The sequence below is a fragment of the Macaca thibetana genome, chromosome 14 (genome assembly GCF_024542745.1).
Source record: "Macaca thibetana thibetana isolate TM-01 chromosome 14, ASM2454274v1, whole genome shotgun sequence".
In the NCBI taxonomy this organism is placed as follows: Eukaryota; Metazoa; Chordata; class Mammalia; order Primates; family Cercopithecidae; genus Macaca; species Macaca thibetana.
Window position 1 is genome coordinate 74,503,030 of NC_065591.1, and position 20,801 is coordinate 74,523,830.

At 43.2% G+C, this 20,801-nt stretch overlaps 1 protein-coding gene across 1 annotated transcript; it reads right to left on the minus strand.

Moving 5' to 3' along the window:
- Nucleotides 1–10,224: 10,224 nt before the first annotated feature.
- On the minus strand, nucleotides 10,225–12,026 carry FAM181B (family with sequence similarity 181 member B). Its single transcript, XM_050755865.1, has one exon. It carries the CDS (start codon nucleotides 11,936–11,938, stop codon nucleotides 10,658–10,660), a length of 1,281 nt encoding a protein of 426 aa, XP_050611822.1. The 5' UTR covers nucleotides 11,939–12,026; the 3' UTR covers nucleotides 10,225–10,657.
- Nucleotides 12,027–20,801: the final 8,775 nt, after the last annotated feature.

Consider the following 20,801-nt stretch of genomic DNA (forward strand, 5'->3'; position numbering starts at 1 on the left):
GCTGGCACCACCAAGTCTGTTCTGGGTAACCACCAGTTTTCAGTGGTAACTCTCAGGGCCACCACCAGCTTTATAGTGTCTTTGTGCAAATTTGTTTTCAGAAAGCCTTCCCCTTCCTTGGATGCACAGCTTGGTGACACTAGAGCAAGCATGAGCTGGACTCTAGTTTCCACTCATCTCCTTGGCCATGCATGCTTGCACAGTGATGATCTGTACAATCCTCTGGTGCATGACAAACAATGACAGTAGCAGATTTATCAGACACCAGTCCTAGACTCACTTGAATAACAAAGCCAACCTGAATCCCCTGTTTGGACTTATCTTTTAGACTGGATAAACCTCTAGGGTTATGGCATACACTGAGGAGAGGGGAAGACTGTAGGGAGAGATACCAAGGCTCTATACAAAAAAGGCAGGTAGGTGCTTGAGCAGTTATATGAATGTAAAAGAAACCTAGTCATAGCTGCCCCCAAATTGTTGAGTTGTTTGCACAAGTTATACTACCTCTCCTGTTCCAAGTCCCTGCTCACTGCATGCTATTCTCATTTGCATGCCATCTGTTTAGGTAGATCCTAGGGTCTTTCCTGGTCAGGAGTGAACTGATTATGTTTCTCACCGTATGTTAGCAAGAGGACTTACAGTTTATAAACTGTAATCTCTTCTGAATTTGGACAATGTGAGTCAATCCTCAAGCATTGGATCTGTTTTATGGCACTGACTAAATAAATGCCAGATGGAAAACGGGTTTTAACCTAGGCATATGGTAGTAAATAGAACTGAATTCATGCTCTGAAGGCAAGAGTGCCCTGTTGAATTAACAATGTCTGGCATGACTACAGGAGTAAGGAGTAGTTCCTGCCATACATTTGCCAACCCTGGACCATGTCAAATTTCTGCAAATGCCTATTAGTCCTTTCCCCATAGCACATATGCCCACTCTCTTGTACTTTTATCACACACCATGTCCATTTCCTTGCCCATCTTTCCAATTGTGATATCCCCAGCACTTAGCACCATACCTGGCTTAATAAAAAAGTGTGAAATAAAGGAAAGATAGCATCACTCATTGGAGCATCTCACAGAGTTATGAGCTTCTCCTTGTTCCCCTAGGACCTAATTTATGCCCTGAGTCCAGCACGTATCATACAGTGCTATAATTATATGTTGGTTGTCTCTCTGTCCCACAAAGTTAGGTACCACTCAAAGTTAGGACCTGTATTATGTTCATCTCTGCATCTTCACACCTTATGCATGATGGGCACAAAAGAGAAGCTCTATAAAGTTATTTGAATAAACAATTAAATTAATGTTTTATAAATGAATCCCCTCACCCAGGCAGTTTCCCTCACCAGAAATGCCTCCTCTGTCCAAGTTGTTCACCAAATTCTATGCATTCTTCCAGTCCCTGCTTCCACCAGAGAATGCACTCTGACTTCACATGCCATAACCCAGCAGCCTTGGCCACACAAGCGTGATGGAAATGGCATGTGGGCGCATAGATTATTTAGTTTTGTTGAGAGGTCTTTCCATTAAGATAGGCTGACATTTCTTTATTACTATTTCCTACCTTGAGAAAAATAATGTTAGTTTTATACTGTTGCCAAACAAATAGAACCATGACTCATGTAGCTAATTTTGTGTGTTTTTAACAATGCCAGCAATTTCTGACTTTAACAAATACTCCTTCTGAGAAATGAAAGATGGGGTGGATGTTATAAAGAAACCCAAACAAGACTAAAGATATGATTAAGGCTGGGAGCCTGAAAAGCTAATTAGTCACAAGGTCCTAGAGGCAAGTGGGACTTGGGCCTGTTTTAAGCTGGACTGGAACATGCATTTGCAAAGGGGAGGGGCAGGGGAGGCACTCAGAGTTGTTAGACCCCATGAAAGGGAGTCACATGAGAGGCAGTACTCTAGTTCCAAGGCATGTTTGATTCCCTTGCAGCAGTATCCTGAGTTCACAGTGAATTTGGCAGCAAGAAAGGACAGGATCTTGCCGATAGCAGAGACAACTGTCCATTCATGTGACAACTATTTTAGTTCCTGCATGTCAGACACGAGTAGTCCCTGGGGGTACAATAGTAAACAGGAGGCACACGGTGCCTGCACTCACAAGTTTGAACCCTAGGGAAGAGGAGGGGTTCCAGGCCCCAGCTAAGTGAGCCCAGCATCCCAGGAGAGCTCCAGACTCAGGTGAACCTACCGGAAACCAAGGCAGTAGCTGTGTCATACACAGCTCACGTAAAGGGTGAAGGGGAAAATTGCACCATCTTGAGCACACAGTTGCTTGCCAGCTTTCCCCCGACCACTGCTGGATACCAAGGTAGCCTTTAGACCCACCTCTTAATGAGGAACAGATTCCCCATGCACTGTTAGGACAGGCTCTTACTGGCCAGGTGCTGAGTATTTGCAGCTGAGTGGAGTTGGACGTGATAAGGTTCAACAGTAGCCTCAGAGAGCTTAACAAGTAGCTAGATTCAAACTCTGCCAGATGTGCCTCATTATTACCTAACCCTGGGCAGGAATGGAATTGCTCATTTGGCTCTCCAGCATTCTTGCTGCCAAGAGTCCACCCCTCAAATTGCTGACAGCTTTTAGAGGTTTTGTTACATCTGTACAGAGCCCCTTTCCCAGTATTCTCTAAAATAAAACAAATGTGATTAAGGTTACAGAGGTCCTTTTTAAGCACAAGAAGCCTTGTGTGGCATAATAAATAGGATTAATTTGTATTTGTGTTGATCGTCACTATATGTTGTATTTTTAATTGCGTAGGACTGCTATAAGAACACAAAAACTGAGTGGCTTAAAATAATATAACTTTGCTGTCTCACAGGTCTAGAGACAAGAAGTCCAAACTCAAGGTGTCAGCAGGACCAACAGTTCTCTGAGAGCTCTAGAGGCAATTCCTTCCTTGGCTTTTCCAGCTTCAGGTGGTTGCCAGCAATCCTGGCCATACCTTGGCTTGTAGATGCATTGCCCCAGTCACATGGCTGTCTTCTCCCTGTGTGTCTTCACACTGTCTTCCCTTTGTGTATGTGTCTAAATTTTCCCTGTTTATAAGGATGCCAATCATATTGGATTATCGCCCACCCTAGTGACTTCATTTTAACTTGATTACCTCTGTAAAGACCCCATTTCCAAATAAGGTCATATTGTGAGATACTGGGAGTTAAGACCTCATCTATCTTTTGAGGGGGGCCACAATTCAACCCACAACATTTATTAGAGGTAATAAATGGATCTTGAGCCCTGTGCCAGGAATGTAGCCACATATTCATTCATTCATTCTATCTCTCACTGTCATCACATTCTATGGAAAAATAAATATGATTTTTTTCAACTTAAAATGTTTCTAGGATCATCACCTTTTGAAAGTGGAAAGAAAGATGCCCATGCCATTCATTTAGCAATTAAACTCTCTAGACTCTCTAGTATTTTGTGACATCTCTTAGATTATTTTCTTACAGTTTCTTTTTTTTTTTTTTTTTTCTTTTTTGAGACAGAGTCTCACTCTGTCACACATGCTGGAGTACAGTGGGATTCACTGCAACCTCCGCCACCCAGGTTCAAGTGATTCTCATGTCTCAGCCTCCCAAGTAGCTGGAATTACAGGCACGTGCCACCACACCCAGATAATTTTTGCATTTTTAGTAGAGATGGGGTTTCGCCTCGTTGGCCAGGCTGGTCTCAAACTCCTCATCTCAAGTGATCCACCCGCTTCGGCCTCCCAAAGTGCTTTATATTGTTTCTTTACTCCCATATTGACACTGAACATTTCATATATCTGTATCTTAACTGCCCAACTCAATTTTAGATTCACTGAGGGAAGGGCTTCTAGTGGTTCCTCTCACAGAGGAACATTCTGATCACATTTTATGGGCAGAACAAATGATCAAAGCATGTCACCAACATCCTCTATGCTTTCCATAACATGTGCTGCTTCAAGAAAAATAACTCTGCCCTTTGGCTTGATAAAAATACTGGTATGGTTATTTTTGCCATATACATAATTCCTGCTGCAATTAAGGTTCCCACACAAAAAGGGGTCTCTTTGTATAATAGGTCCTTAACAAATGGGAGCATATGATTATATGACCATTTGACATTTGGGGTGAAGCTCAAGTGACAACGTGAGTGGAAAGTCCCTTATTTAATTCTAAAGTTCCGTAAAATTCATCCCGTCATTATGGGTTACACATTACTATTGCCAGATTCCAAAAAGTGATAAGAAAGCAGAGGCAAGTACCTGCCTCCGGTATAGGAGGCAGAGGACTAACAAATGACTACTATAACAGTGTGATTAACTGCTCTCAGAGCCTGGGGTCTTTTAGAACAATAGAAGATTCCAAAGTAAAGGTGCTTAATTGATTCCGGGAGCTTAAAAAAGCAGGTGACACTTGGGCTAAGAATGAGAGGCTCAGTAAAAATTAGCAAGCAGAGAAAGTCAAGGAGTCCATTCCAGGCATAAGTAGAACAGGAGTGAATTTATGAAGGTAGCATGGGTATTGACCATTAAAGCACCTACAATTACTACAAAATTTCTGAAACACAGGCACTATTAGGAGAGTGGTGCATGAGAAAAAAAGAGGCTGGCAAAAGCCACATTTCTAAGCAAAGTCTTTACCCTAGTCGTAACAGGGAGCCATTGAAGGATTTTAACTAAAGAAGTGAAGACACCAGAATTGCTTTTTAGAAATATTACCTCAGTAGCAATGGGAAGGATGGTTGAGAGGATTGTGAGCCTAGAGACAGGAGGTCATTAGGCAGTCATGGTACTTGATTAGGTGAGGGGTGATGAAGGCCCAAACTAAGGAAGTGGCATTGTAAAGGAGTGGAGGAGACAGATGAGAGTTGCTTAGAACAGTGTCTTTCAAACTGCAGACCCAACCTATCAGTAAGCCATGAAATCAATTTAATGAATAATAGTCAGGTTTTATTAAGAAATAGAACAGAAACTATCAGTGTAACATATAGCTTCTTAGAAAGAATCTGGGCTCTGTAAAAATTTTTCAATTATATATCAAAACATAATTGAATATTAATATAGATTATAATATAATAATATTTCCACTATTCAATATGGGGATGTTTGTCTGAATATTGATTTATATATATATGGTTATTAATATGTTGACACATAATGTCCAGTGAAGTTTTTCTGAAGGTCATGGATAAAATATTTAAAACACACTGGCATAGAAGGTAATATGAAATAGGTCTTGGTAACTATTTGAACAGAATGGGACAGGCTAAAAGAGTATGGTGAGGTTGACTGTGGCTAATCAGTCTGTGCATGTGTTCGATTTTGGGCACAAAGTTTCAGGAGTGTATGAGCCCCCAAGAGACTCTATCTAGGAAATAGGCAAGTAATGGGTCTGGGACAGAAGAAAGAAGCCAAGGTTGCAGGTATAGATTTGAGGGTCATCGAAACATTAAGAATAACTAATGCCTTGGGAAAAGACACTAACACCCAGAAAGAACGTATGGAGGGCAAAGAATACAGGACAGAAGTGAGGGAACCCTGGGTCACACCAACGTATAAGGTCACACCAATGAGGAACAAGGCATGGCCAGGAACTTAGGAGGAAAACTAAAAGAAAATGAGATACCAAAACCCAAAGAGGAGAGTTTTAGGAAGACACAGTCCAACTGTTTAAATGTGGCTTAGAAGTAAACAACAAAACTGAAGGCTGAAGACCCCGTGTTTGGTAATTGAAGCTTCCGTGAGAGAAATTCCTGGGAAATGGTAGGGCAGAGATGGCATTTGCCTAGAACTAAGGTAACATGGGTATTGAGCATTAAAGCACCTACAATTACTACAAAATTTCTGGAACACAGGTACTATTAGGAGAGTGGTACATGAGAAAAAAGAGGCTGGCAAAAGCCACATTTCTAAGCAAAGTCTTTACCCTAGACGTAACAGGGAGCCATTGAAGGATTTTAACCAAAGAAGTGAAAACACCAGAACTGCTTTTTAGAAATGTTACCTCAGTGAGCAATGGGAAGGATGGTTCCACATAACTAATTTCTTGTTATGTGGAACTTCAATGCTAAAACTGGAACAGTCTCAAGCAAACTGCAATGGTTGGTCACCCTAAGACTCAAAATAGTTAAGGTTTACATAGCAGGTGAGGTAGAAGCAAAAAGTGTAGCTTCTTTTTCAGAGAGTTGACTCTTCTGAGAAGATGACAGAGAAATACATAGGGAGGGAAATCGGGCTGAGAGAGCTTTTGTTCTTTCAAAAATTACTCTAAAAGTTTACTTCTAGCATGAGAGAAAAAAGTGGGGAGCAGGGATGAGGCTGAAGATATGGCTAATAAGGAGAAGATGGAGCAACAGCTTGTCCTCATGAGGCAGGAGGGGCAGGATCCTGAGCCATGAGGGCAAGAGAAGGTCCTGCTTGCTGGAGAGAGAAATTGTGTGGAAAAGTGGGGTGGGAAATGGAGGGGTGTCACAACACATGGTCTCCATCTTGTCAGGACCTGGGAGTGAGAGAAGGGATAGGGTGGAGGCTTGAATGGAGATAGGCAAAGGTTTGGGACATGAGAAGGATACAGAAAGACACTAAAACACATTCCAGGTACCAAGGAACACCCAGCTGAGATGGAGGATCATCACTATGAGGCATGCAAGTATAATTACTATTATCAGGTTAGGATACCCAGCCTGTCCAAAGCCATGCAACTACATGCATATTACAGCATATTTCTAGTCTTGAAAAATACCTACCATTGCACTTAAAAAGAATTCTCGGCCAGGCATGATGGCTCATGCCTGCAATCCCAGCACTTTGGGAGGTGGAGGCGGGCAGATCACTTGAGGTCAGGAGTTCAAGACCAGCCAGGCCAACATGGTGAAACCCCGTCTCTACTAAAAATACAAAACTTAGCCGAGCGTGGCAGTGGGTGCCTGTAATCCCAGCTACTCAGGAGGCTGAGGCAGGAGAATTGCTTGAACCTGGGAGGTGGAGGTTGCAGTGAGCTGAGATCACACCACTGCACTCCAGCCTGGGTGACAGAGTGAGACACCTCCTAAAAAAAAAAAAAAGAATCCTCTATGGTCCGGGATGTGGCTAAGCAAGAGATTAAAAAAATTATAACAGGCTTCAGCAGAAATTGATATAACAGAGGAAACAGTAAGTTCAGTCCTTAGCAAAACGATTACTAATGGGCACTACTTACTGTACTACAATAAGTGGCATGTCAGACACATTATGTGCCCAGACTGGAAGGCAAGTGGGGAGGAATAGGGCTACATAGGGGCCTGAGTAACAGGATGGATTGGAACCTTGACATAATGCCAAGCCTTGGCTGTCTGTTACTAAGTACTGCCCCCTTCCTCTTAGAGGATATTTATGTATACCCTATGCCAAATCACAATAATACTTTGTGATAGACTGTTACCCAGTTTTTCCAATGGGTAAACCATGCTTCAAATTTGGTTAAGTTACTGGTTCACTGCTGGTAAATCAGCAGAGATGAGATGCACCTAAGTTGATTTAGCCCCTCCCCTTGGCCTTTCTTATTTGTCACCTGTAACAATGAAGATAATGACAACGAAGCACAGGCCTCTGTAGGAATCAAAGGAAATCATGTATATGAAAGTGCCAGGCACCCCGCAGACACTTTATATATACATTTCTCTAGCATAGTGGTTCTCAACTGGCAGAAATTTTGCCTCCCAGGGAGACACGAGGTCATGGGGATATTTTTCTATTGTCACAACTAAGGCAGTGCTACTGGCTTCAAGTGGGTAGAGGCCAGGGATGCTGCTACACATTCTACAATGCACAGGATAGCTCCCACAGCAAAGAATTATGACACCCAAAATGTCAATAGTACCGAGGTTGAAAAAATCTGCTACTAGCATAATACAGGGAACTGGGAACCACACACGTGTACAAAGCACAGAAGAGCCTGGCAAGAAACAGGCAGGTCTTGGGATTAGGACACTTGTATGTCTGGATCTTGGATCCACTACTTGCTGTTGACAAGTTATTTATCTTACCTGAGCCTCAGTTTTCAAATAGGGATAATAAGGATAATAACAGTACTGTATTAGTCTGTTCTCACACTGCTATAATGATACTACCTGAGACTGGGTAATTTATAAATGAAGGAGGTTTAATTGACTCACAGTTCCACATGGCTGGGGAGGCCTCAGGAAACTTACAATCATGGCAGAAGGTGAAGCAGCAGCAAGGCATGTCTTACATGGTGGCAGGAGAGAGAGATAGCAAGGAAGTGCCACACTTTATAACCATCAGATCTCATGAGAACTCCCTCACTGTGTTCTTGTTCATGAGAACAAGAACAGCATGGGGAAACCACCCCCATGATCCAATCACCTCCCACCAGGACCTCCCTGGACATGTGGGGATTAGAATTAGAGATGATATTTGGGTAGGGACACAGAGCCAAACCATATCAAGCACCTACCTCATGGCAATATTAAGAGGCTCAGTGAGTTAGTGCTTAGCTTAAATGCCTGGGATGCCAAAACACACAATGTTGATATTATTATTAATGAAAGGTATAGCAAGCAAAACAGTAGGGGAGAGATAACTTATTTTACTACACTAGGTAAGAAAGGAGAGGAAAATTAAGAAAGAAACATTACAATGACACTATAGTCTTAGTAACAGTCACAGGGTTATTAATGTTTTCCTGCCATGCAAGTGTATCCTGGATTGTATTCACAATAGTTTAGATAAATTAAATCATTATTAAGTAATATACTGTTAGCACAATGGAATTAATCACCTTTCACCACTTTGGAAGAGATTCAATAGACATTAGCTTTCTGGAGTTGCAAAAGTTCTTATCATCATTAACAGTACTCCTTGCTCTATTTCCTGTGGTGCTTTCTTAAGAAAGGCTTTATTCAGAAGAAAGTGACTTGGTGATAGCATTTAAAGTTGCATCTACCATTGGTTAATACTCATTTTTTTCCAGAAATTCTCTTCTGAAAATATCACAAGACTTTTGATGTGTGCAACCATGAATCTGGATTTTTACATCTATTGCAGTAACACTCGGTTTTCGACTAACTCACATGCAGGTATTCCTGCAATCAATCCTGGGTGCCTTGAAGCCAAGCAGCTCTCCTTTGCAGCATCATCAGTAGGCAGCCTTTCACTCAGATTTTCTGGGAATTGCTCTCTTCATGCCTTTCTCTCGGCAGGTCTACAGCACCAAGGGTTCCTCTTTTCCCTCCAGCTGCTCACTTCCCATCAGTCTTTCCTCCCCACCCCTTAACCATCCTGATGGTGCCATGTGTCCTCTCTGCCACATTCATGACTGGTAAAAATATTTCTTTTTCCCCAAATCTCCCTCGGACAACAGATCATACTCCTCCCTGCAGAGTCCCTTCAGATTCCATTCATCAAACCTGCTATTCAGGGAATAGAGACTCCTTTGGAAACTTCACATCCTTCTCTGTGTCCTTCCGTGGGGACGGTGTGGGTATAAGGACTGAGGACACACAGCAAGGCAGAAACCAACAGAGGTGGAGGGGGAGCTGTGGAAGGAGAGAAGGAGGGATGGTAAAGAGGGTGTACAACTTGTAAGGGAAAGGGCAATCACCAGGCAAGTAGATAAGCAAAAAAAAAAAAAAAAAAAAAAAAAAAAACCCAGCATGGGACTCACAACTCTGTTTCCATGTGTAGAAACCATTTGTGTACACACAGCAGAACCAATCAAGCACCGCCACAGCCTCAAGACACTTTATTTCCCCCTGAGCTACCCAACCAGCTGTGGAGTAGAAGAACATTACCGTCCTCACCCTCTTAGATCAGGAAACTGATACAAAGAGGTTACAATTTGCCCAATCTCTCCCTCCCAAAGTGGCTGGAAAATGGGGGAAAGACAGGAGAGAAATGGAACCCAGGTTTGCCAAATTTAAGTCTCCTACAAAAGAGATGAGCAAGAAAAGCTGGCCGAAAGAAATAGAGCAATGAGAGGCCAGGCAAAGAAAGAAGGAAAGTAAGCACTGGGACTGATAAGGGTGGAAGGAGATAGAAGCAAGAAGCGGGCAGGAAAAAAAAAAAAAAAAACAAAAACGTTAAAGTGTGACAGAAGAGAACCCTACCCAAGGACCAGCAAAGGAGGTCAGCAGTGGACCACCGGCCTCCGTCCTCAGCCACAGGCTCACCTAACAAAGCTAAGGGACCAGACGAAAAACCGTCCTGTAAGAAAACACCCAAATCAATAAGTCTCCGCTCCATTCTTTTCAATATACGCTTTAATTCAAAATGCACTCAAGGAGAGGGAAGGGAGGGACTAGGACACTGTTTAGAAGGGGCAATTACACTAAACACACTGACCTTCGCTGAAAAATAGAAAAGACAGGTGGCTACAGAAGCCAGCTCTTGCCCCTTCTGCCGTCCCCACCCCATACCGTCTTGGTTTCTTGGCTCCTCTGGTCCAGTAAGAACCTACCAACGTGTTTGGTTTTGTTTTAACACGTGAGGTTGTGATTAAACAATCCCCAACTCCTCTTCATCTCTTTTTTCTGAAGTTGCTTTTATTAACTGAATTTTTAAAAATCCGGTTTCATCTCCACGTGTATTTTCCACCGTTCTTTAGATTTAGGAGAAACCCATGGAGGCGCGGCGCTCTCCACATCCGTCTCTAACGGAGGGAAGGGTGCCTCCAAGTCAGTCCCGCTGCGTCCCCTCCTCCCCCGGCGCCCCTTCCCAAACCGCGTCGGGTCTCCAAAGGCTGGAATAAGCGTTGCGGCTGTAGCCCGCGCTGTAATCATAGGACACCTGATGGGGCGGCGGCGGCGGGGGCAGGGCGCAGTCTGGAAAGAAAGGGGAGAAAGAGGCCAAATGGCCCGGCCCGTCCTCCCCACCGGGAGAGTCCGCAGCAGCGGGGTACAGCGGGCGCAAGGGCTCGTTCAAGGTCAAGCCGCCGCGGGGGGCAGTCAGGGGGGGCTTTTTGGTCGGGGGGCAGCCCGGGACGCTCCAGGGCTCGGGGTACAGTAGGTTTCCCACCACTGCGGGCGCCGGGTCAAAGAGGCCGGACTCCAGCTCCGGGGGTCCCCGCAGTACGGAGGCTCCGGCGGGGAACACGTCGAGAGGCTCAGCGGCCAGCAAGACGGCCGCCTCGGTGCCGGCGCCGTAGTCGGGCCCCAGCAGCTCAAAGAACTCCACGGCCTCCGCGCCCTTCTCCAGGTCGCCCAAGCTCACGTCCGGCCCCGACGGGCCACACCCGCCGCCGCCTGCCCGGGACGGCTCCGTGAAGAAGGACGGAGGCAGATTGCGGGCCCGCAGTGGGACCTTCCTGGCCCCTGGGACCGCCGTGGCCCCCGCGGGGCCGGCCGCGTCCCCTCCGGCGCCCCCAGTGCCCGCACCTCCTAGCCCGGCCACCGGTGCAGCCACCGCACCCCCTGCCGGCTCGGCACCCCCGGGGACATGGCGTAGCGAGTCGAAGAGCGCGGCCAGACTTCGACTTTGCAAGCTGGCGGCCGCCGCGGCCTGAGACGCCTCCCGCCGGGGGACAGCCTTGCCGTGGGCCGGGGCCGCGACTGTCGGGGCGCTAGGGGCGGCCAGTGGCCGTTTGGCGGGCGTGTCAGCGGCGCTCGGGGAGGGCGGGCCGGGGGTCACGGCGCCCATGAGGCCGCTGCAGCGCTTGATCTGCTTCTGCAGGTACTTGCGGTGGTTCACCTTCCGCTTCGACTTGCCCGGCTTGTCCAGCGCCAGCTTGATGTTGCTGGACGCCGAGTCAATGAAGCTGAGTAGATCGCGGGTGGCCTCGCGCACGTCCCCTCCTTCGGCTCCCGACAGCAGCGCGCCCGCCGGAGCCCCGGTCTCATCGTCCTCGAAACAGCAGCCCTTGTCCAGGGCTCCGAAGGCGCCCCCTAGCCCGTCCGGGGAGCCCCCGAAGCCGAAGGGCACGAAAGGGTGCGTGCTGAGGAGCGCCGCCTGCACCGCCATCGCCGCGGCTCCCCGGCTGTCCGCAGCGCTACCCGTGCGCCCCCGCCGGCTCCTGCCCGCCGCCCAGGCCCGGCTCCCGCCCCGGCGCGGCGCGCGCGGCGCAGCCTACCAGCTCCGTGCCTGGCTCGCTGCGCGGCCTCCCAGGGGAGCTCATTAGGTCTTGTAAGCAAGGGGCGGAGGGAGGGAGCGCGCGGCGACCGCCCCGGTGGTGCAGGGGAGGGGCTTACTTAGCCTGGCTTGGAGGGGCGGGGGGTCGCTTTAGTTTTCTGAGCTTTCTCAAGCTCAACGCCTTAACCCCTTCGTTTCCCTTTGCTCCGCGGCGTTTCTTTTGACTCCTCCAACCGCAAGGGGTTAGGAAGAGATGGCTGGTCCCCAAACTCCAGCTCATGCCCGTGAGGCCGCTGCAGGGCTTGATATGCTTCTGCAGGTACTTGCGGTGGTGCCTTTCCTGAGGCAAGAAGGCAGGAGTCTAGAGACGTGGGGTTTCAGTCCAGCTGTGTAACAACACCTACCAGCTTCTGGGCGCTTGATTCTGCCAGGCGCTGTCCATCTATTATCTCATTTAATCCTTGAACAACAGCCCTGTGAATTACATGTTATCACCGTTCAACAAATGTGGACACTGCGTCTCAGGGAGGTTCAGTGAGTTGGCCAAGGTCAGATCTAGCCCAGTCTGACACCAAAGCCATTCCTAAGCCCCTGACAATGCTTGCGTCCTCTCTTGCCCTTGCCTTTCTCATCTATAAGATGGGGGAGGAAAATGAGTATTTCTTAAAGCTCTAGACCTGATCCTAAGGTTCTAACCTGAGTTTTCCCAGGATTCTCAAGCCCAGTGCTCTTTCTTCTTGACTGTTTGCCACTTGATTGTTATGAGTAACAATTGGCTAACAGTAAATTGAGGCCAGCAGTGGCCCATCTTTTATTAATACATAGCGGGAGGCAATGGAGAAAGGAGTCAATCTGGCTAAGTCCCCTGTTGCTTGAGAACACCGTGTGTGTATAAAACTCTTAGCATGTTAGAACAAAAGACGGATTGGAACCTCTCCCCTACCTGTCATACCATTTAGGTTATCCTGGAATTTTCGTTGCATTTGGAGAATCATCTTGAAGTTCACTTAAAACTAATTTCACCTGGGCAATCCTTTTGGGATAGATAGAGAAAATGAGCAATAAGGTCATTTTCATAAGAAATTCAGAAAAGGGTTGGATTCTGGTCTTAGCCACCACTCAATAACCTCTTGACTTAGGTTGAAATCCTTGCTCTGCTGAGTTCATGGCTTTAGACAAACCAGCGTACTCTCTGTTTAGCTTACTCATGTTAAAAGCAGGTAAAGTTGCCCTCCCCACAGGGCAACTGTGATGTTTAAATGATACATTATTCCATAGCCTGGATGAGTATTCACCCTTACTTCTCTGAAACACAAAAAGGTGACTATATTCCCTTATGTGTCTTCTGGATCATAGGGTGTACATGAGCATTAAGTGAGATCACAGATGCTTCTCGATTTATGATGGAGCAACATCCTGATAAACCCATCATAAGTTGAAAATATTGTAGGTTGAAATGCATGTAATACACTGATCAATCCTTTGTAAAGTTGGAAAATCATAAAGTTGACCCATCATCAGTTGGGGACTGTGTCTATGAAAACACTGTGTGCATGATAGTGTTCTCTAAATAAGTTACTCTAGTTTAGATGCAGAGCTTGTGTAGGGGAGAAATAGACCATCTCTTTCAAAACTCTTTTCATTAAGCCTCCTTTTGTAGATGCAGTGAAACCATTTTTGAACACCATGAGGGCACAGCCTTACCAAAGAAAAAAGGCCAGATGGGCCATCAGAGACATGCAAATCAAAACCACAGTGAGATACCATCTCACACCAGTTAGAATGGCGATCATTAAAAAATCAGGAAACAACAGGTGCTGGAGAGGATGTGGAGAAATAGGAACACTTTTACACTGTTGGTGGGACTGTAAACTAGTTCACCCGTCGTGGAAGACAGTGTGGCGATTCTTCAAGGATCTAGAACTAGAAATACCATTTGACCCAGCCATCCCATTACTGGGTATATACCCAAAGGATTATAAATCATGCTGCTATAAAGATACATGCACACATATGTTTATTGTGACACTATTCACAATAGCAAAGACTTGGAACCAAACTAAATGTCCATCAATGATAGACTGGATTAAGAAAATGTGGCACATATGCATCATGGAATACTATGCAGCCATAAAAAAGGATGAGTTCATGTCCTTTATAGGGACATGGATGAAGCTGGAAACCATCATTCTAAGCAAACTATTGCAAGGACAGAAAACCAAACACCGCATGTTCTCACTCATAGGTGGAATTGAACAATGAGAACACTTGGACACAGGGTGGGGAACATCACACACCGGGGCCTGTCGTGGGATGAGGAGGGGGAGGGATAGCTTTAGGAGATATACCTAATGTAAATGACCAGTTAATGGGTGCAGCACACCATGGGTGTAACAAACCTGCATGTTGTGCATGTGTACCCTAGAACTTAAAGTATAATTTAAAAAAAAAAGAAAAAAGGCCAGATGAACATTTTTCATTTAGAAGATGAAGTAGCCACTTCCCAAACCCACATAGCTGAGCCAAACTTTTTATTTTAAATTCGAGTTGGCTCAATTATCATGGACTTTTCATTTGAGTTACACACAACATTTTGTCCTCCATGACTGAACTGTCTGTTTTACTCTTGGTGGCATTCACATTCAGAAAATTGTGCAGACCTGTCACTGATTTGTGCTTCTTACCCTCCAGATGTGGATGTCAGCACTGCCCTTCCCCTTTCCAACAGGGCCATTCCATAGGCTTCCAGGTCTGGCAGCCAATAGCACTAACTGGTTTGTTGTTGTTGTTGTTGTTGTTGTTGTTGTTTCACCTTATGTCAACTGAGCAACTGTCTTACAAGTCCTTGGACACCAATTGCACAGTTTAATTGATATCTTAGTCTGAAAAAAACTCTTAATCACCAGAGTTATCTAAATCCTAAAATCATATTCGCAATAAATGGAATATGAAAAAGTTCATATGTAAAAGTCTTTCTTCATTTCCATTGGAGTTCTGCACATCAAAGTTGATTTGAAGTTAGATGAAGCCAGGGTCAAATTCTGGCCCTGCCTATTGCTATTGAACTGCTTAGACAAGTCAGTTCATCTTCCAAAGTCTCAAGCTCCTTATCTGAAAAAAGGGAATGGTCATAATTGTTCTCAGGGTGAGAATTACATGATGTAACAGGCAAGTAATGCCTCTGAATCTTACTTTTCTCATCTGCGCAATGGAGATAATCTCAACTCCTCAAGGTTGTTGTGAGACAGTATATATAAAAGCACCTGACCCAAAATAGCAGTTCAACAAATGTCCATGTTCTTGATTCCTTAGGCCTCACTCATTCCTTACCAACACATTAGCCTATGAAACCAGCATCATCTGTCCTTTCCCTCAGCAAAGTGAGTGACTATTTTCAAATGCAAGAGAGCAGCTATACTTGGGGGTTGTAGAAACTTACAAAAAGACAATGAAATATAGGAGAGAGCATGCTAAAACTGGAGCTGGAGACTGATACTGGAGTCCAGTCCTGCCTTTATTATCTGACTGCCTATGGGAAAGTCACTTAACCTTCAGGACCTCGATGTTCCCATCTATAAATGGGGAATAATAATGTATCCTATTTTATAGGGCTGTTGTGAAAATCAGTAAGATAATGGAAATTAAAGCTTTTGTAAACCATGGAGCTCTATATACAAATATAAGAAATTCATGGCTTAGAAGTTCTATAACCTGATTCACAAAATCTATCCTTACAAATAAATATCCATCCAGTCACTGATTTTTTTCTAACAGAAAGATATTGACACCCACAATGTGCTCAGCACTATGCTAGTACGGGGGATACAGAGATAAGAAGCCATGATTTCTACCCTATGGGTGGAAAGACAAACATGCAAACAAACCATTGTAATATAATGTGATACATGTCTCAATGGAAGTAAAAGGACCCTCAAGTGTGCCCACAGGAGTTGGAGAAGCCTGCATAGACATGTAGCATTTGAGCTAAGACTTAAATGATATATCTGACTAAAGCAAACACACAATATCTCTGGCAGAGAGAACAGCCTGGGCAGAGGCATGGCTAAATGAAATCAGTGGTGTTTATGGAAGAATTTAGGCAATAGGGCAACAAAGAGCAGCTTCTGCTTGAAGTAATTCTATACCTGAGACCAAAATAAATCCTTAGAGCTTCCACTGTCCAATGAAATTGTACATATAGACCCAGCCTCAGGGCCTTGGCTGCTTTTTCCCTTGATCTCCTTTCCTTTGGGGAAGAGCTCTATCTGGAATAAAATTGGTTTCAGTAAAGTTAGTGGCCAGCTCTTGCCAAGCCCATCAGTCCCTCCTCCTACTCCCTGAGTGAGCACATTCATTTGAGTGGCTTTAACATCAATACATTTCACTTCCTACAGAGCAGAGGGACCCGGCTCCAGCCTGCAGTAGGGGCTCTCTGCAGAACTCCAAACTAGAGCTCTTTCACCCCAGTGACGCTTAATGCTGTGCAAGTGGGATTAGTCTCCTTGGGAACCAAGTCCCCCAGGGGCTCAAGGGCTGAACTCGCCCCAAACCGTTTGGGAGAATTGAGATTTCATATTGTTCTTTTACACTTGGATTTCAGGACATTACTTAGACAAAAGCCCACCTGAGAGCTGCCTCCTTTCTTGTGGGTAAATATAGCAGCAGGATCAAAAGCTGACTTACTTATTTTGTTTTCCTCTTTTGTAACTTTAATCATATTCCCTGCAGGACAATCTTAGCCCTCAGAGATGTCAGGAATGCACGTTCATGATGAAAGAAATAATTATGCATCTGTTTTTCTCTCTCTTCCCAAACCAATTTCCTGTCATTCATTATTTTTAAAATCTCAAATGAAGCAAATTAATTCCTAAATTTTACTGCACGATTTATAAAGTATCATTATTATCACAATACAGTGTTACCTTACAAACTGTGCACCCTCAAAAATGTCTCTTGTTTTCTTTCTTATCGTTTTCCCCTGCAAACCAGATTCTACTAACACTGGATTTTAATTTATGTCTTAAAATATTAGATGTTATTCTGGTTATCTATAGTTATATAACAAATTACTCCAAAACTTAGTGACTTAAATCAACAACCATTTTATTATATCTCACAATAATATGGATAAGTAATTTGAGCAAGAGCTGGCTAGGTGATCCTCCTGGTTCATGTGACGTTGACAATGACTGGCCTGGAGGATTCAACATGGCATCATTCACATAACTGCACCTGCGCCTGCATATACTGGGCTCTCCAGTATGTTGGTCTAAGAGTACTCAGACTTCTTATGTGGAGCCTCAGGAATCCCAGAAGCAGTGCTGTAAGAGGCCCATATGGCACCTGCCAGGCTTCTTATGACCTAGCCCAAGAATCCCCAGAATGTTGCTTTCATGACTTTCTATTAGTCAGGCAAGTCATTTAGGCCAGCTCAGATTCAAATGAAGGGAAATAAGAATTCCTTATAATTACCTTATAAGGTAAGGGAAATAAGAATACTCCTTAATGGATGAAACGACAAAGAATTTGTTTGATATGTCTCTTAAATCTCTTTTAATCTATAGCTATATACACACACTGCTTTGTTTTCTTTGTGATTTGTTTGTTGAAGAAACTGCATCTTTGTCTTGTCAACCTTCCCACATTCTGGACTTGGTTGGTTGCATCTGTCTCTATGATGCCACTTAACATGTTTCTATGGTCTGTGTGTTTCCTGTAAATGAGAAATAGATGTAGAGGCTTGATCAGATTCATGTTCTTTTTTATGCTGTTTTTTATACATGCTACAATATGTGCAATAGTTTTGGAATAACAATGCCAATATTCTTACAAACAACACAACTACTACAAACAGTTTAATTCCTTTTTCTTGGTCATTCCCATTTTTTGTCTTCAAAACCTATTCCAATAGGGATGAACAGTCCAATTACTATGTTTCAAACTCACTTTTAAAAACTATCTCTGGTTGGCCGAGCATTGTGGCTCACGCCTGTAACCCCAGCACTTTGGGAGGCCGAGGCGGGTGGATCATGAGGTCAAGAGTTCGAGACCTGCCTGGCCAACATAGTGAAACCCTGTCTCTACTAAAAAAAATAAAAAATTAGCTGGGAGTGGCAGCGCACGCCTATAGTCCCAGCTACTCGGGTGGCTGAGGCAGGAGAATCGCTTGAACCTGGGAGGCAGAGGCTGCAGTGAGCTGAGATTGTGCCACTGCACTCCAGCCTGGGCGACAAAGCAAGATTCCATCAAAAAATATATATATATCTCTGATTATGCCACCCCTTCAATGCACAATCAGATTCACTTGTTTTACTTTGCTTTTTATGAAAATTACTTTATAAATCTTTAATTTTGTTTTATAATTTTTCTACAGTTTACATGGTTTCAAAGTCAAAACTATGCCACAAGATATATTCAGGAAGGGCTAACTTCTACTACAGTTCCCTCCACAATTTTCTCCCTACCTCGTAGAGTTAATCATCGTTGTTTTGTTTTGTTTAGGTTCAGGCCTATGATTCGTTAACACAGTCATATTTTCATTATACATACTTTCCTCTAACTTGTTCTTTTCACTTAACAATATATCTTCCTTCCTTTTTTTTTTTTTTTTTTTTTTTTTTACAGTGTGTAGTATTCCACTGAATGGATCTACTATAGTTTATTCAACTAGTCCTGTTTTGATTAACTTACTTGGAGGTTTACAGACCTTTTATATTACAGATAGTGCTACAATTAATAATTTCAATGTAAAACCAAGATTTACTAACTCCTAGTCTGTTGCTCCTTTTATACTGTTGATGTAGTTCTGAAAATAAGGTATACACTAATTTATATTTTATTTCTCCTTTCATTTACTTAATAAACATTTATTAAGTACAGATTATGTGTCGGGAAGTGAAAATAATTTGGGGAGAACACAGAGATGCATAAAGTCAGATCCTATCCTCAAGAAACTTATAATCTTATAGACAATGCCGTCTCATCTTCAATAGAATGCAAAGCCATATAAAATAAGGTGTGAATGAATCATAGTGGGTTCAATAGAAAGAGAAATTCACTCCAATCAAGGAAATTGGGAAGGAGGCATGGATAATATGACATTTGAATACAGCTCTCAGGAAGATAAGAATTTCCCAAAGTATATAAATAAGACATATAGGCCACATGGAGACTTAGAAATGATATTTGTCCTTAGATAGGATTTTAAAAAAGTTTTTACAAGGAGAATCTTTTCATATATCACTTATTTACATCTATCACATGCTTAGTCAAAAATGTTAATTTTTCAAATGAATATGGATGACTTTTTCAGTAATTAATAAGTACTCCTATGCTTGTGTTTGTGTTTATGTTTATAGGAAAATAGTGGGAGACAATGCTAACTGGGCTAGAATTGTTAAAGATACTGAATGCCAAGCCAAAAGACAAATGTATAATCAACATTAAACTCTAAAGTATGTCTCTGCCTTTCTGTATCTCTTGAGATATATTGGGTTTGGTTTATGCCAAAGGAAAATAAGATCTGGAGAGAAAATATCTGGGTTTAAGTTTCGGATCTACTTTTTAAAATGAATCTTGTTTATTTATTTATTTTATTCTGCTTTAATTCAGAAGGAATTTTAGGCCACTTATAAGGGTACATAAAATGCAATAAGATAACAAAAACTAAAAGCAGGATGACAACTTAATGCCCAAATGTTTGTTCCTAATAGAGAAATCTGACAAGCACCATTCAGCCAGGTGATCAAGATTAATAGCAATAGCAACGTTATGTTGATAATATCCTTAATAGTATATGATGAAAATGAAATTTTATTTCTCTGGTCTTTCCAAAAACCCTATTACCCCCATCTAATCATGAGAACATCAGACACATTCCAATGTAGAGGCATTCTACAAAATACCTGACCAATCCTCCTCAACACTACTAAGGTCTACTAAGGTCATCAAAAACATGGAAAGTCTGAGAAACTCTCACAACCAAGAGGAGCCTAAGACCTGATGACTAAATGTAATATGGTATCCTGGACGAGATCCTGGAGCAGAAAAACGATATTAGGCAAGACTAAGAAAATCAAATGAAGTATTCAGTTGGTGCAAAAGAGATTTTCAACATTAACCTTGTAGGAATTCCAGAAAAAAAGAACAAAGTGGAGGAGAAAAATATTGTCAAAAAATAAAGCATGGAAATTTTGTAGAACTGAAGAAAATGCATTTCCAAATTAAAAGAACCCACTGAATGCCTAGCAAACTTAATTTAAAAAGATGCCAAAGCACATTATTATAAATGTTTAGAACATCAAGGAATAAAGATAAGACCTGAAAGATTCCAGAGAGAAATAAACATCATTTTCAAAAAAAAAAAAAACCAAACTAAAAAAGAATCAGAATAATACCATACCTCTCATTAACAGCACTGGAACTTGGAAAATAATGAGGCAATGCCCTTAAAAATCTGAGAGAAAATTATTTCTTACTTAGAATTCTGTAGTAAACCCAATACTCAATCAAGCATGAGGGTAGAATAACATTTTTGTTTGCTTATTTATTGTTTGTTTGTTTTCAGACAGGGTCGCACTTTGTCATCCAGGCTGGAGTGCAGTGGTGCAAACACAATTCAGAGCTTCTATCTCCTGGCCTTAATGGATCCTCCTGCCTTAGCACCCCCAAGTAGCTGGGACTACAGGAGCACGCCACAGTGTCTGGCTAATTTTTGTAAAGACGGGGTTTCGCCATGTTGCACAGGGTTTCGCCA

Coding starts and splice junctions, on each gene's coding strand:
- FAM181B (XM_050755865.1), bottom strand. CDS start 11,938: ATGGCGGTGCAGGCGGCGCTCCTCAGCACGCACCCTTTCGTGCCCTTC.